The sequence below is a fragment of the Salvelinus fontinalis genome, chromosome 42 (assembly GCF_029448725.1).
Source record: "Salvelinus fontinalis isolate EN_2023a chromosome 42, ASM2944872v1, whole genome shotgun sequence".
Classification (NCBI taxonomy): Eukaryota; Metazoa; Chordata; class Actinopteri; order Salmoniformes; family Salmonidae; genus Salvelinus; species Salvelinus fontinalis.
This window is the reverse complement of record NC_074706.1, coordinates 3,921,122-3,937,346: the sequence shown is the minus strand read 5'-3', so window position 1 is coordinate 3,937,346 and position 16,225 is coordinate 3,921,122. Positions and strand designations below refer to the sequence as shown.

Genomic DNA, 16,225 nt, shown 5'->3' with positions numbered 1-16,225 from the left:
TCCACAATAAATAGTGTTTAACTCTGTACTACTGATAAAGTTAAAGCAAGCAGAGGCAGATCACCTCCTTGATATAATGACTCACAGGAATGGAAGAAAGCATGAATTCTGATATTATTATAAACATATATTGATTTCATTACCATTCTGCATGATGAGATCTGGGTAATTCACAATCATATATTTCTCATAAGTGAAGATACAGTACCTTCATATACCATGCTGACACATCCATTAGGTTAGTTCATTTACATTTTAGTTATTTTAATACAATTTAACATTAGACATAATACTTTAGTAATGTAATCCCTTACCTGTGGTGAGGGTTCTTGACACCCGTTCACTTTTCGTTCCATTTTCCAGCACCGTACAGACAGTGACAGAGTACTGAGTACCACCTTGCAGGTCAGAGAGAGTGATGCTGTGTGAAGATGTGGTAGTGATGTGTGGTTCTGTCCCTGGACAGCGGTAGGAGATCTGGTAATGATGTTGGGTTTGGTCCAATCCTGGTGGCTGGTTCCAGCTAACAGCAGCTGATGTGGTGTCCACTGAGTCAACAGTCAGCTGGTCTGGAGCAGGAAGTACTAAGGGAAAAGACATTATTGTCAGTGTTACAGTTTAACTCCAGAAATACAGTGCATAATACAGGAGGAAAATAACAATAGTAGGTGAAAAGTAGAATAGACCAGTTTGCAAGTACTTTTGATATGGGAAGAAATATGCTAAAAACAGAAGTCACACAACATTAGTTGGATTTGTAATTTAACAAAAATTAAGAGTTTCCACTATATTCATTTATTAACGGTGCTGCACCTCTGCTAAACTGTTGCGGCCACACCCCCCCCAAAAATGAAAAATATATAAATTAAAATAATGTTTATTATAAATCCTCTCCACAATAACAAGTCCGCCTTTGTGCAAGGAGGAGCACTGCCAGAGCCCTGCAAAATGACCTCCAGCAGGCCACAAATGTGCATGTGTCTGCTCAAACGGTCAGAAACAGACTCCATGAGGGTGGTATGAGGGCCCGACGTCCACAGGTGGGGGTTGTGCTTACAGCCCAACACCGTGCAGGACGTTTGGCATTTGCCAGAGAACACCAAGATTGGCAAATTCGCCACTGGCGCCCTGTGCTCTTCACAGATGAAAGCAGGTACACACACATATGTGACAGACGTGACAGTCTGGAGACGCCGTGGAGAACGTTCTGCTGCCTGCAACATCCTCCAGCATGACCGGTTTGGCGGTGGGTCAGTCATGGTGTGGGGTGGCATTTCTTTGTGGGGCCGCACTGCCCTCCATGTGCTCGCCAGAGGTAGCCTGACTGCCATTAGGTACCGAGATGAGATCCTCAGACCCCTTGTGAGACCATATGCTGACACATGCACATTTGTGGCCTGCTGGAGGTCATTTTGCAGGGCTCTGGCAGTGCCCCTCCTTGCACAAAGGCGGAGGTAGCGGTCCTGCTGCTGGGTTGTTGCCCTCCTACGGCCTCCTCCACGTCTCCTGATGTACTGGCCTGTCTCCTGGTAGCGCCTCAATGCTCTGGACACTACGCTGACAGACGCAGCAAACCTTCTTGCCACAGCTCGCATTGATGTGCCATCCTGGATGAGCTGCACTACCTGAGCCACTTGTGTGGGTTGTAGACTCCGTCTCATGCTACCACTAGAGTGAAAGCACCGCCAGCATTCAAAAGTGACCAAAACATCAGCCAGGAAGCATAGGAACTGAGAAGTGGTCTGTGGTCACCACCTGCAGAACCAGTCCTTTATTGGGGGGTGTCTTGCTAATTGCCTATAATTTCCACCTTTTGTCTATTCCATTTGCACAACAGCATGTGAAATTTATTGTCAATCAGTGTTGCTTCCTAAGTGGACAGTTTGATTTCACAGAAGTGTGATTGACTTGGAGTTGCATTGTGTTGTTTAAGTGTTCCCTTTATTTTTTTGAGCAGTGTATATAGCCTGTACCAGCCTCATTTCCCCCACCAGCTGGTATATAACTTCTTATTATTCTCTTATTCTTCTCCTTGTTTGAAGAAATGTCTCTCCCACTTGATTAGAATATTCCACGATAGACGCTGCACAGCTATTTTCAGGTCTCTCCAGAGATTTTCGATCGGGTTCAAGTCCGGGCTCTGGCTGCTCCGTTCATCTTTCCCTCGATCCTGACTAGTCTCGCAGTCCCTGCTGCTGACAAACATCCCCACAGCATGATGCTGCCACCCCCATGCTTCACCGTAGGGACGGCAGGTTTCCTCCAGACGTGATGTTTGACATTCAGGCAAAAGAGCTCAAACTTGGTTTCATCAGACCAGATCATTTTATTTCCCATGGTCTGAGAGTCCTTTAAGTGACGCTTGGCAAACTCCAAGTGGACTATCATGTCCATTTACTGAGGAGTGGCTTCCGTCTGGCAACTCTACCATGAAGGCCTGATTGATGGAGTGCTGCAGAAACCGTTGTTCTTCTGGAAGTTTCTCCCATCTCCACAGAGGAACTCTGGAGGTCTATCGGGATCTTAGTCACCTCCCTGACCAAGGCCCTTCACCCCGATTGCTCAGTTTGGCCGGGCGGCCAGCTGTAGGAAGAGTGTTGGAGGTTCCAAACTTCTTCCATTGAAGAATGATCGAGGCCACGGTGTTTTTGGGGATCTTCAATGCTGCAGACATGTTTTGAAAACCTTCCCCAGATCTGTGCCTCGACACAATCCTGTCTCGGAGCTCTACGGACAATTCCTCCGACACCATGGCTTGGTTTTTACTCTGACATGTACTGTCAACTGTGGAACCATATATAGACAGGTGTGTGCCATTCCAAATCATGTCCAATCAATTGACTATTCCACAGGTGGACTCCAATCAAGTTGTAGAAACATCTCAAGGATGATCAATGAAAACAAGATGCACCTGAGCTCAATTTTGAGTCTCATAGCGAAGGGTCTGAATACTTATGTAAATAAGATATTTCTGTGTTTAGTTTTTTTCATACAGTTACAACAATTTCTAAAAACCTGTTTTTGCTTTGTAATTATGGGGTATTGTGATGAAGGAAATTTTTTATTTAATCCATTTTAGAATAAGGCTGCAACGTAACAAAATGTGGAAATTAGTGAATGGGTCTAAATACTTTTTGAATGCACTGTATGTATGAATTTTATGCAGTCAATGTAATGTAATTTCTATTTTCCCATATATAAAGCATAACTGATGAACACAACACAGATTGTTAAAGGAAATATGAACATTTTATTTATGTTTTCCAGATGTAGCACAGAAAACAATTGCTGAGGACTCCTGGCTACTATTGACATTTTTCAGTTGGACTTTTCTTGAATAGATTTATCATATGCATACACAAACCATTAAAATTCAATTCCCCATTTCAGACTCATAGCAGTAACTATTTGAATGAGTAAAATGTATTAACACTGGGTGGTAAAGCTAGCTAGCGTTTCCCTCTTATTCACTGATGTAGCTAGTAAGCTAGCAGCTAGCTATGCCCCTGGCACAATGTCATCATCTTTTTCAACTCAGTCAATAAACACTTTTATTTTTGCACATTACAAACCTTAGATAACAGGAAAAATTACAAGGCAGGAACCAGCTGCATTCATTTTGACTGCAGAGGAGAGGTGAGAGGTTAATGTGACATCACTTCCTGGAGAGACAACCCATCTTTTGGCTTGGTTTCTTAGCTATGTGTCTTATTTTAAATGTGCAAATGTACAATGCCAGTCATGAAATAGTGAAAAAAAAGGTTAACTAAATGTTTAATAATTATCAAACAAAAGGACCATTTGTGATGTGTCTGTGACTCTTATAATTGCAATCAGCAGAAGATCTTCAAAGGTAAGTTATTAATTTTATCACTTTTTCTGACTTTCATAATGGCTCTGCTTGGATTGAAAATGAATGTATTGCTTTTGTGTGGGGGGCGCTGTCCTCAGAAAATCGTATGGTGTGCTTTCGCCGTAAAGCCTTTTTGAAATCTGATACAGAGGCTGGATTAACAAGAAGTTTAGCTTTATTTTGATGTATAACACACATATGTTCAAGAATGTTAAATATTTGAATTTAGTATTTTTGAATTTGGCCCTCGGGATCAGCTTATCTATGTTAGTGATGGCTGTTTAACAGTCTGATGGCCTTGAGATAGAAGCTGTTTTTCAGTCTCTCGATCCCTGCTTTGATGCACCTGTAGTGACCTCGCCTTCTAGATGATAGCGGGGTGAACAGGCAGTGGCTCGGGTGGTTGTTGTCCTTGATTATCTTTTTGGCCTTCCTGTGACATTGGGTGGTGTAGGTGTCCTGGAGGGCAGGTAGTTTGCCCCCGGTGATGCGTTGTGCAGACCTCACTACCCTCTGGAGAGCCTTACGGTTGTGGGCGGAGCAGTTGCCGTACCAGGCGCTGATACAGCCCGACAGGATGCTCTTGATTTTGCATCTGTAAAAGATTGTGAATGTATTCGGTGACAAGCCACATTTCTTCAGTCTCCTGAGGTTGAAGAGGCGCTGTTGCGCCTTCTTCACCACGCTGTCTGTGTGGGTGGACCATTTCAGTTTGTCTGTGATGTGTACACTGAGGAACTTGAAACTTTCCACCTTCTCCACTACTGTCCCGTCGGTGTGGATAGGGGGTGCTCCCTCTGTTGTTTCCTGAAGTCCTTTGTCTTGTTGACGTTGAGTGAGGTTGTTTTCCTGACACCACACTCCTCTGTAGGCTGTCTCGTTGTTGTTGGTAATCAAGCCCACTACTGTTGTGTCGTCTGCAAACTTGATGAATGAGTTGGAGGTGTGCATGGCCACACAGTTATGGGTGAACAGGGAGTACAGGAGGGCCTGAGCACACACCCTTGTGGGGCCCCAGTGTTGAGGATCAGCGAAGTGGAGAAGTTGTTTCCTACCTTCACCACCTGGGGGCAGCCCGTCAGAAAGTCCAGGACCCAATTGCACAGGGCGGGGTTGAGACCCAGGGACTTAAGCTTAACGATGAGTTGGAGGGTACTATGGTGTTGAAGGCTGAGCTGTAGTCAATGAACAGCCTTCTTACATAGGTACTTCTCTTGTCCAGATGGGATAGGGCAGCGTGCAGCGTGATGATGATTGCACTGTCTGTGGACCTGTTGGGGCGATATGCAAACTGAAGTGGGTCTAGGGTGGCACGTAAGGAGGAGGTGATATGATCCTTGTTTTAGTCTCTCAAAGCACTTCATGATGACAGAAGTGAGTGCTATGGGTCGATAGTAATTTAGTTCAGTTATCTTTGCCTTAATTTGGTACAGGAACAATGGTGACCATCTTGAAGCATGTGGGGACAGCAGACTGGGATAGGGACCGATTGAATATGTCACTGTACACACCAGCCAGCTGGTCTGCAAATTCTCTGATGACGTGACTAGAGATGCCGTCTGGGCCAGCAGCCTTGTGAAGGTTAACACGTTTTAATGTTTTACTCATGTCGGCCAAGGAGAAGGAGAGGGGGGGCCCGCAGTCCTTGGTAGCGGGCCGCATCTGTGGCACTGTATTATCCTCAAAGCGGGCAAAGAAGGTGTTTAGCTTGTCTGGAAGCAAGATGTCGGTGTCCGTGACGTGGCTGGTTTTCTTTTTGTAGCCCATAATTGGCAGAACTGCACATTTTAGAGTGGCCTTTTATTGTCCCCAGCACAAGGTCCACCTGTGTAATGATCATGCTGTTTTAATTAGCTTCTTGATATGTCACACCTGTCTTGGCAAAGGAGAAATGCTCACTAACAGGGATGTAAACAAATTTGAATCTTTGTTTAATCTATTCAAGAAAAGTCCAACTGAACATTTTCAAAAAAGTCCTCGGCAATTGTTTTCTGTGCTACATCTGGATTTTTTTTTGAAAATGTTCATGTTTCCTTTAACATTCTGTGTTGTGTCCATCAGTTAAGCATGTTTTAAATGCTATATGAATGGGGAAAATATCCATTACTTTACATTGACTAAATAGAATTCATACATATACATGTAATGTTGGTGTTATAGACCAGAGTGGCAAACTGCAGTGTTTAATACCTTTTTTGAATATTTAAAACATACAATATTCTTGTAGTGAAGCCGCTCAACAACTACATCACATTAGTCATCTAACAGACTCCCATCCAGAGCGACACACAGAAGCAACCAGGGTCAACGCCCTGCTCAAGGGCACGTCGACAGATCTCCCACAAGGTCAAAAACGGGGAACCGAACCAGCAATACATCAGCCACCGGCCCAAGCTCCCAACAGCCAGGTACCAGCCCTCCAAGATTCCCCCGTGCAAACTGCACAATTAATTACCATGAAGTGCTTAGCTTTAAACACTTTATGAATGGGAAAATAGATTGGACTTTACACTGACGGTATATGTGGGACCCATAGTAATATTAGAGAATGCATTATGGATATGTAGTCAAAGTAAATCGTTACTGATTAGGTCATTTACATAAGTTATTTTAAGAAATGTTGACAACAGACAATTTTTCAGTAGAGTACTTCCTTACTTGTTGTGAGGGTTGTTGACACCAGTTCACTTAGCTTTCCATTTTCCAGCACAGTGCAGACAGTGACAGAGTACTGAGTACCACCTTGCAGGTCAGAGAGAGTGATGCTGGGTGAAGATGTGGGAATGTTGTGGGATTTTATCCCTGGACAGTGGTAGGAGATCTGGTAACTATGTTGGGTTTGGTCCAATCCTGGTGGCTGACTCCAGCTAACAGCAGCTGATGTGGTGTCCACTGAGTTAACAGTCAGCTGGTCTGGAACAGGAATAACTAAGAGGAAACACATTATTGTCAGTGCTACAGTTTAAAGTTATTTAATATTCACAGTAGTTATATTTTTTCCCTTATAGAATGTTAGGCCGACTATGCTTGGATGCATTATTTGCAGTTGAATTTATGACATGTTGGACGGTAGCCTACCTGACTTTCTGCCTGGATTGCGGAAAGGCAACTTAATCCATTTCATTGAAAGCCAAGTGGAATCTGTTTGGGAACATCAATATTAATGTGTTTTCACAACTAAATATATTTAAATAAACTGTTGACAGCCCCCCAAGTAAGGAATGAAGGAGAGAGAGAGAAGAGGTGATGGAAACACTGTGGTGAGATATTCTGTAGCTAAAGGAATGAAGGAGATAGAAAGAGGAGAGGTGATGGAAACACTGTGGTGAGATATTCTGGGGCTAAAGGTAATGTGTCAGTGTATTAGTTATAACAATATAAATTAGAGGTGTTCCAGTACCTCCCAATTTACTAATTAGGCACTGAATGTTGTGATAATAAATCCCCTCCACAATAAATAGTGTTTTACACTGTACTACAGTGATCTGCTACAGCAAGCAGAAGAAGATCAACTCCTTGACATAATGTCCCTCAGGAATGGAAGAAACAATGAACTCAGATATTATTAAAACATTTATTGATTTCAGCAGCAAACTGCATTATGAGATCTGAGGAATTCACCATCATATATTTCTCATCAAGTAAGTTACTGTAACTTTACATCCCGTGTTGACACATCCAATATGATTAGTTCATTTAAATTACAGTCATTTTGATAACTAAAGTTATATAAACTTTGACACCAGAAATAATAGTTCATAAGTAGAGTACTTCCTTACCTGTGGTGAGGGTTGTTGACACCAGTTGACTTTTCTTTCCATTTTCCAGCACCGTACAGACAGTGACAGAGTACTGAGTACCACCTTGCAGGTCAGAGAGAGTGATGCTGGGTGAAGATGTGGTAGTGATGTGTGGTTCTGTCCCTGGACAGCGGTAGGAGATCTGGTAATGATGTTGGGTTTGGTTCAATCCTGGTGGCTGGCTCCAACTAACAGCAGCTGATGTGGTGTCCACTGAGTCAACAGTCAGCTGGTCTGGAGCAGGAAGTACTAGTGGAAACACATTATTGTCAGTGCTACAGTTTAAATCCAGAAATATTTATCAGGAAAAAAAGTAGAATAGTAGTCGAAAAGTAGAAAAAAACGTCTCCCTTTTGATATGGCAAGAAATAACATAAAGCAGAAGTCGCAAAACAGATGTTACATTTGTAACGTAAGAAAAATTACAATGTTCCGCTATATTTATTAAGCACTGGCGCTGCACCTCTGCTAAATTGTTGCCACCACGCTAAAAGAGATGAAAGTAAATGAAAATAATAAATAAAGAATTTAATTCCAAAATGCTATATATCTATTTTTAGAAATGTTGAATTAGGTTATATTGTTTAAATAATCTAAGAAAAAGATTGGTGTGTTAGTTCACTATCTAAATATGGCATGAGGTTGTTCAATGACAGAAATGTATTTGTTTAAAATCTATCACAACATTTTTGCAAAGGTAAAAGAAAAAAACATAAATAAGTTATTCAGACCCTTTGCTACGAGACTCGAAATTGAACTCCGGAGTATTCAGTGTCCATAGATCATGAACTTGATTGGAGTCCACCTGTGGTAAATTCAATTGATTGGACATGATTTGGAAAGGCACACACCTGTCTTTATAAGGTCCCACAGTTGACAGTGCATGTCAGAGGAAAAACCAAGCCATGAGGCCGAAGGAATTGTCCATAGTGGTCCGAGGCAGGATTGTGTCAAGGCACAGAACTGGGGAAGTGTAACAAAAAGATTCTGCAGCATTGAAGGTCCTCAAGAACACAGTGGCCTCCATCATTCTTAAATGCAAGAAGTTTGGAACCACCAAGACTCTTCCTAGAGCTGGCCGCCCGGCCAAACTGAGCAATCGGGGGAGAAGGGCCTTGGTCTGGGAGGTGACCAAGAAGCAGATGGTCACTCTGACAGAGCTCCAGAGTTCCTCTGTGGAGATGATAGAAGCTTCCAGGACAACCATCTCTACAGCACTCCAATAATCAGGTATTTTTGGTGGAGTGGCAAGACAGAAGCCACTCCTCAGTAAAAGGCACATGACAGCCCGCTTGGAGTTGCCTGAAGGACTCTCAGACCATGAGAAACATGGCAAGCGTCACGTCTGGAGGAAACTTGGCACCATCCCAACGGTGAAGCATGGTGGTGGCTGCATCATGCTGTGGAGATGTTTTTCAGCGGCAGAGACTGCCAGACTAGTCAGGATAAAGAGAAAGATGAATGAAGCAAAGTACAGAGAGATCCTTGATGAAAACCTTCTCCAGAGTGCTCAGGAGCTCAGACTGGTGCGAACGTTCACCTTCCAACAGGACAATGACCCTAAAGACACAGCCAAGACAACGCAGGAGTGTGTTCGGGAAGAGTCTCTGAATTTACTTCAGTGGCCCAGCAAAAGCCCGGACTTGAACATCTCTGGAGAGACCTGAAAATAGCTGTGCAGCAACGCTCCCCATCCAACCTGTCAGTGATTGAGAGGATCTGCAGAGAACAATGGGAGAAACTCCCCAAATACATGTGTGCCAAGCTTGTAGTGTCAAACCCAAGGAGAATAGAGGCTGTAATCACTGCCAAAGGTGCATTAACAAAGTACTGAGTAATGGGTCTGAATACGTATGTAAATGTGATATCAATTGTTGTCATTTTACATTTGCAAAAATGTCTAAAAACCTGTTTTTGCTTTGTCATTAAGGAGTATTGTGTGTAGATTGATGAGATTTTAATTTAATTTTAATTTTTTACATTTCATCTATTTTAGAATAAGGAAAAAGTCAAGGGGTCTAAATACTTTCCGAATGCACTGTATATACAGTACCAGTCAAAGGTTTGGACACACCTACTCATTCAAGGGTTTTTCTTTATTTCTACTATTTTCTACATTGTAGAATAATAGTGAAGACATCAAAACTATGAAATAACACATATGGAATCATGTATGAACTAAAAAAGCTTAAAACAATTTGAGATTATTTGAGATTCTTCAAAGTTGCCACCGATTGCCTACATGAGTTTATACTGTATATGTTTGTATATAATATATTTATATATAAATTAAATAATTCAATATTGTAATATGAGATATGTAAAACATTTACATTTGACATTTTTGTCAGTTAGAAGATTGTTTTATCCAGAGCGACTTAGAGTAAGTGCATTCATCTTAAGATAGCTAGGTGAGACAACCACATACCCCAGTCAAATATAGAGGATATTAACAGTCCAGTCCAGCTACAGAATAGATATACATTTTCATACACATCTTAAATATATTAATAAAAAAATCTGACTAGTAATATTTTACACACACATCAAGGTAACCATTCCCAATCATTTCTTAACTCTTCCAATCCTCTTCACAATAACACATTTTTTACACTGTATTTTGGAAAGTTAAAGCAAGTACAGACAGATCAGCTCCTTGATATAATGACTCACAGGAATGAAGGCAAACATGCACGCAGACATAAAATATCACATTTGGTGCTGAAAATTATTTCAGCACCAAACTGCATGATGAGGTCTGGGGAATTCACTATGATATATTTCTCATCAGGGAAGATACAGTACCTTTACATCCAATGCTAAAACATCCATTAGGATTAGTTCATAGTCAAACATCAGAGATAATACTTATGTAGGGTACTAACTTACCTGTGGTGAGGGTTGTTGACACCAGTTCACTTTGCTTTCCATCTTCCAGCACAGTGCAGACAGTGACAGAGTACTGAGTACCACCTTGCAGGTCAGAGAGAGTGATGCTGGGTGAAGATGTGATAGTGATGTGTGGTTCTGTCCCTGGACAGTGGTAGGAGATCTGGTACGGATGTTGGGTTTGATTCAATCCTGGTGGCTGGTTCCAGCTAACAATAGCTGATGTGGTGTCCACTGAGTCAACAGTCAGCTGGTCTGGAGCAGGAAGTACTAGGGGAAATATATATTATTATCAGGGCTACAGTTATATTAATATATTATAGGAGAAAAAGTAGAATAGTAGTTGAAAAATAGAAAAGGCGGCCATGTAATTCACAATGATATATTTCTCATCAGGGAAGATACAGTACCTTTACATCCCATGATGAAACATCCATTAGGATTAGTTCATAGTCAAACATCAGAGATAATACTTATGTAGGGTACTAACTTACCTGTGGTGAGGGTTGTTGACACAAGTTCACTTCTCTTTCCATGTTCCAGCACAGTGCAGACAGTGACTGAGTACTGAGTACCACCTTGCAGGTCAGAGAGAGTGATGCTGTGTGAAGATGTGGTAGTGATGTGTGGTTCTGTCCCTGGACAGTGGTAGGAGATCTGGTAATGATGTTGGGTTTGGTCCAATCCTGGTGGCTGGTTCCAGCTAACAGCAGCTGATGTGGTGTCCACTGAGTCAACAGTCAGCTGGTCTGGAGCAGGGATAACTAGTGGAAACACATTATTGTCAGTGCTACAGTTGAAATCCAGAAATATTTATCAGGAGAAAAAGTAGAATAGTAGTCGAAAAGTAGAAAAAACAGCTCCCTTTTGATATGGCAAGAAATAACATTAAGCAGAAGTCGAAAAACAGAGGTTAGATTTTTAAGCAACAAAAAGTACAAGTTTCCGCTATATTCATTAAGCATCGGCGATGCACTTTTGCTAAATTGTTGCCGCCACGCAAAAGAAGAGCGAAAATGAAAGGAATACTGTGACCATCAAAACATTGTTTAATTCCAAAATGCTATATATCTATTTTTAGAAATGTTGGTAAATTAGATTATATTGTTTAAAGAATCTATTAAAGAGATTGGTGTGCTTTTTCACTATCTAAGTATGGCATGAGGTTGCTCAATGACAGACATGTATTTGTTTAAAATCTATCACAACATTTTTGCAAAGGTAGAAGAAAAAAATTAAAATAATTAACTATTCAGAGCCTTTGCTACAAGACTCGAAATTGAACTCCGGTGCATTCAGATTTAATTGATCATCCTTGAGATGTTTCTACAACTTGATTGGAGTCCACCTGTGGTAAATTCATTTGATTGGAGATGATTTGGAAAGGCACACACCTGTCTTTATAAGGTCCCAAAGTTCACAGTGCATGTCAGAGCAAAAACCAACCAATGAGGTCGAAGGAATTGTCCATAGAGGTCCGAGGCAGGATTGTGTCAAGGCACAGAACTGGGGAAGTGTAACAAAAAGATTCTGCAGCATTGAAGGTCCCCAAGAACACAGTGGCCTCCATCATTCTTAAATGCAAAAAGTTTGTAACCACCAAGACTCTTCCTAGAGCTGGCCGCCCGGCCAAACTGAGCAATCGGGGGAGAAGGGCCTTGGTCTGGGAGGTGACCAAGAGCAGATGTTCACTCTGACAGAGCTCCAGAGTTCCTCTGTGGAGATGATAGAAGCTTCCAGGACAACCATCTCTACAGCACTCCAATAATCAGGTATTTTTGGTAGAGTGGCAAGACAGAAGCCATTCCTCAGTAAAAGGCGCATGACAGCCCACTTGGAGTTTGCCTGAAGGACTCTCAGCCCATGAGAAACAAGATTCTCTGGTCTGATGAAATCAAGATTGAACTCTTTGGTCTGAATGCCAAGCGTCACGTCTGGAGGAAACCTGGCACCATCCCAACGGTGAAGCATGGTGGTGGCTGCATCATGCTGTGGAGATGTTTTTCAGCGGCAGAGACTGCCAGACTAGTCAGGATCAAGGAAAAGATAAATGAAGCAAAGTACAGAGAGATCCTTGATGAAAACCTTCTCCAGAGTGCTCAGGACCTCAGACTGGGGCGAACGTTCACCTTCCAACAGGACAATGACCCTAAAGACACAGCCAAGACAACGTAGGAGTGGCTTTGGGAGAAGTCTCTGAATTTCCTTCAGTGGCCCAGCGAAAGCCCGGACTTGAACATCTCTGGAGAGACCTGAAAATAGCTGTGCAGCAACGCTCCCCATCCAACCTGTCAGTGCTTGAGAGTATCTGCAGAGAACAATGGGAGAAACTCCCCAAATGCAGGTGTGCCAAGCTTGTAGTTTCAAACCCAAGGAGAATAGAGGCTGTAATCACTGCCAAAGGTGCTTTAACAAAGTACTGAGTAATGGGTCTGAATACTTATGTAAATGTCATATCAATTGTTGTCATTTTACATTTGCAAAAATGTCTAAAAACCTGTTTTTGCTTTGTCGTTACGGAGTATTGTGTGTAGATTGATCAGATTTTTATTTTATTTTTATTTCTTACATTTAATCTATTTTAGAATAAGGAAAAAGTCAAGGGGTCTAAATACTTTCCGAATGCACTGTATACACAGTACCAGTCAAATGTTTGGACACACCTACTCATTCAAGGATTTTTCTTTATTTCTACTATTTTCTACATTGTAGAATAATAGTGAAGACATTAAAACTATGAAATAACACATGTGGAATCATGTATGAACTAAAAAAGCTTTAAACAAATCAAAATCTATTTTATATTTGAGATTCATCAAAGTTGCCACCGATTGCCTACACATGTTTATATATGGTTGTATTTATAATATATTTATATATAAATTAAATAATTCAATATTGTAATATGAGATATGTAAAACATTTACATTTGACATTTTTGTCAGTTAGAAGATTGTTTTATCCAGAGCGACTTAGAGTAAGTGCATTCATCTTAAGATAGCTAGGTGAGACAACCATATATCCCAGTCAAATATAGAGGATATGAACAGTCCAGTCCAGCTAAAGAATAGATATACATTTTCATACACATCTTAAATATATTAATACAAAATCTGAGACTAGTAATATTTTACACACACATCAATGTAACCATTCCCAATCATTTGTTAACTCTTCCAATCCTCTTCACAATAACACATTTTTTACACTGTATTTTGGAAAGTTAAAGCAAGTACAGACAGATCAGCACCTTGATATAATGACTCACAGGAATGAAGACAAACATGCACGCAGACATAAAATATCACATTTGGTGCTGAAAATTATTTCAGCACCAAACTGCATGATGAGGTCTGGGGAATTCACTATGATATATTTCTCATCAGGGAAGATACAGTACCTTTACATCCAATGCTAAAACATCCATTAGGATTAGTTCATAGTCAAACATCAGAGATAATACTTATGTAGGGTACTAACTTACCTGTGGTGAGGGTTGTTGACACCAGTTCACTTTGCTTTCCATCTTCCAGCACAGTGCAGACAGTGACAGAGTACTGAGTACCACCTTGCAGGTCAGAGAGAGTGATGCTGGGTAAAGATGCGGTAGTGATGTGTGGTTCTGTCCCTGGACAGTGGTAGGAGATCTGGTACTGATGTTGGGTTTGATTCAATCCTGGTGGCTGGTTCCAGCTAACAGCAGCTGATGTGGTGTCCACTGAGTCAACAGTCAGCTGGTCTGGAGCAGGAAGTACTAGGGGAAATATATATTATTATCAGGGCTACAGTTATATTACTATATTATAGGAGAAAAAGTAGAATAGTAGTTGAAAAATAGAAAAGGCGGCCATGTAATTCACAATGATATATTTCTCATCAGGGAAGATACAGTACCTTTACATCCCATGATGAAACATTCATTAGGATTAGTTCATAGTCAAACATCAGAGATAATACTTATGTAGGGTACTAACTTACCTGTGGTGAGGGTTGTTGACACCAGTTCACTTTGCTTTCCATTTTCCAGCACAGTGCAGACATTGATAGAGTACTGAGTACCACCTTGCAGGTCAGAGAGAGTTATGCTGTGTGAAGACGTGGTAGTGATGTGTGGTTCTGTCCCTGGACAGTGGTAGGAGATCTGGTAATGATGTTGGGTTTGGTCCAATCCTGGTGGCTGGTTCCAGCTAACAGCAGCTGATGTGGTGTCTACTGAGTCAACAGTCAGCTGGTCTGGAGCAGGAAGTACTAAGAGAAAATACATTATTGTCAGGGTTACAGTTTAACTCCAGAAATATAATACAGAAGGAAAAAGTTGAATAGTAGTTGAAAAATTAGAAAAGGCCGGCTTGCAATTCCTTTTGATATGGGAAGAAATAAGTTAAAAGCAGACGTCACAACAGGAGTAGTATTTGTAATGTAACAAATATGAAGTGTTTCCGCAATATTAATTTAGCAACATCACTTTGCCGCCTTTCAGTTGTTTCCACCAAGCCACAAGTTTGGACACACCTACTCATTCAAGGGTTTTTCTTTATTTCTACAATTTTCTACATTGTATAATAATTGTGAAGACATCAAAACTATGGAATAACACATATGGAATAATGTATGAACCTTAAAAGGTTTTAACAAATCAAAAAATATTTTATATTTCAGATTCTTTAAAGTTGGCACACTTTGCCTTGATGACATGGAATGATAGGTACTGTACAGCGCTTTGCAAAAGTATTCATCCCCTTTGGCGTTTTTCCTATTTTGTTACATTACAACCTGTTACGGATACAGGTATCCTGTTTGTGTGTATTCTGTGTTTCTTTTCTCTCCTTCTCCCCTCACAGGTGACAATCATCATTCCCCATTCAGTCATCAATCAGAAGACACACCTCCTGTTTCAATTACCCTATCACATCCCCTTTCCCTTGGTTTAAAAACCCTGTCAGTTGTATTCTCAGGAGCGCAATCTCTCTGTCGTGCAATCTCTCTGTAGAGCTCTTGTTTGGTTTATCAACTACATGTCACTTTGTCCGTTACCCTGTGAGTATTGTTTTTGTTATGGTATTTGACTGTTTGATGGTGGGAAAAGGGAGTACCAAGACAAGTTGCCCATGGGCGTACACTACCCGTAGGAATACTTTGTCTAAATACACTAGTTAGAACTGGGTGGACCACCCACTGTATTTTTGGTTAGCTGTATTGAAGTAGGCTAGTCTAACTTAGGTGTGTCTTGGGAAATTTGTTTCTTTCCTTAGGTCCAGCTCAGCCCCTTTTCCTTACTGTTACCCTCTTATCCTTTTGTCAATATGGGGGCGCAGTTTATAAATTATCATGTATTCTATGGGGCGAGATGCACTGCATGCGCCTTCCCCTAGATGTCAGCAAGTAGTGAGAATTGGAATGGTGTTGCTCGGCAGATCTGAGGCCATATAAAGTCTCATGGAACCGGGCGTGCACTCTTTTCAATGTTCGTCATGGCGCAATGGAGGACCTCACAATGGCATTCTGAAAAGCTCTCGTTATAGGCCTTTGATATATCCGGCTCTGATTTTATTCGATATAGGTGTTAAAGACATCATAATGTAGTTATTTTAAACCACGTTATATCAGTATATTGCGATTTTCGGTATTTCATTTGTGCTGCGTTATAGTGAGTTGGACACGTCTTCGCCACATGGCTAATGTT

At 41.3% G+C, this 16,225-nt stretch overlaps 2 protein-coding genes across 2 annotated transcripts in view; both read right to left on the bottom strand.

The window, feature by feature from the left end:
• Nucleotides 1–16,225, bottom strand: part of LOC129841598 (prostaglandin reductase 1-like) — a 297,002-nt gene that overhangs the window by 225,235 nt on the left and 55,542 nt on the right. The window lies entirely within an intron of this gene.
• Nucleotides 1–16,225, bottom strand: part of LOC129841575 (interferon-induced very large GTPase 1-like) — a 74,554-nt gene that overhangs the window by 32,119 nt on the left and 26,210 nt on the right. Inside the window, 7 exon segments of the mRNA XM_055909912.1 lie at nt 315–584; nt 6,512–6,781; nt 6,932–6,994; nt 7,633–7,902; nt 10,543–10,812; nt 14,027–14,296; nt 14,521–14,790. Of these exon segments, the coding sequence (XP_055765887.1) occupies nt 315–584; nt 6,512–6,781; nt 6,932–6,994; nt 7,633–7,902; nt 10,543–10,812; nt 14,027–14,296; nt 14,521–14,790 (1,683 nt within the window).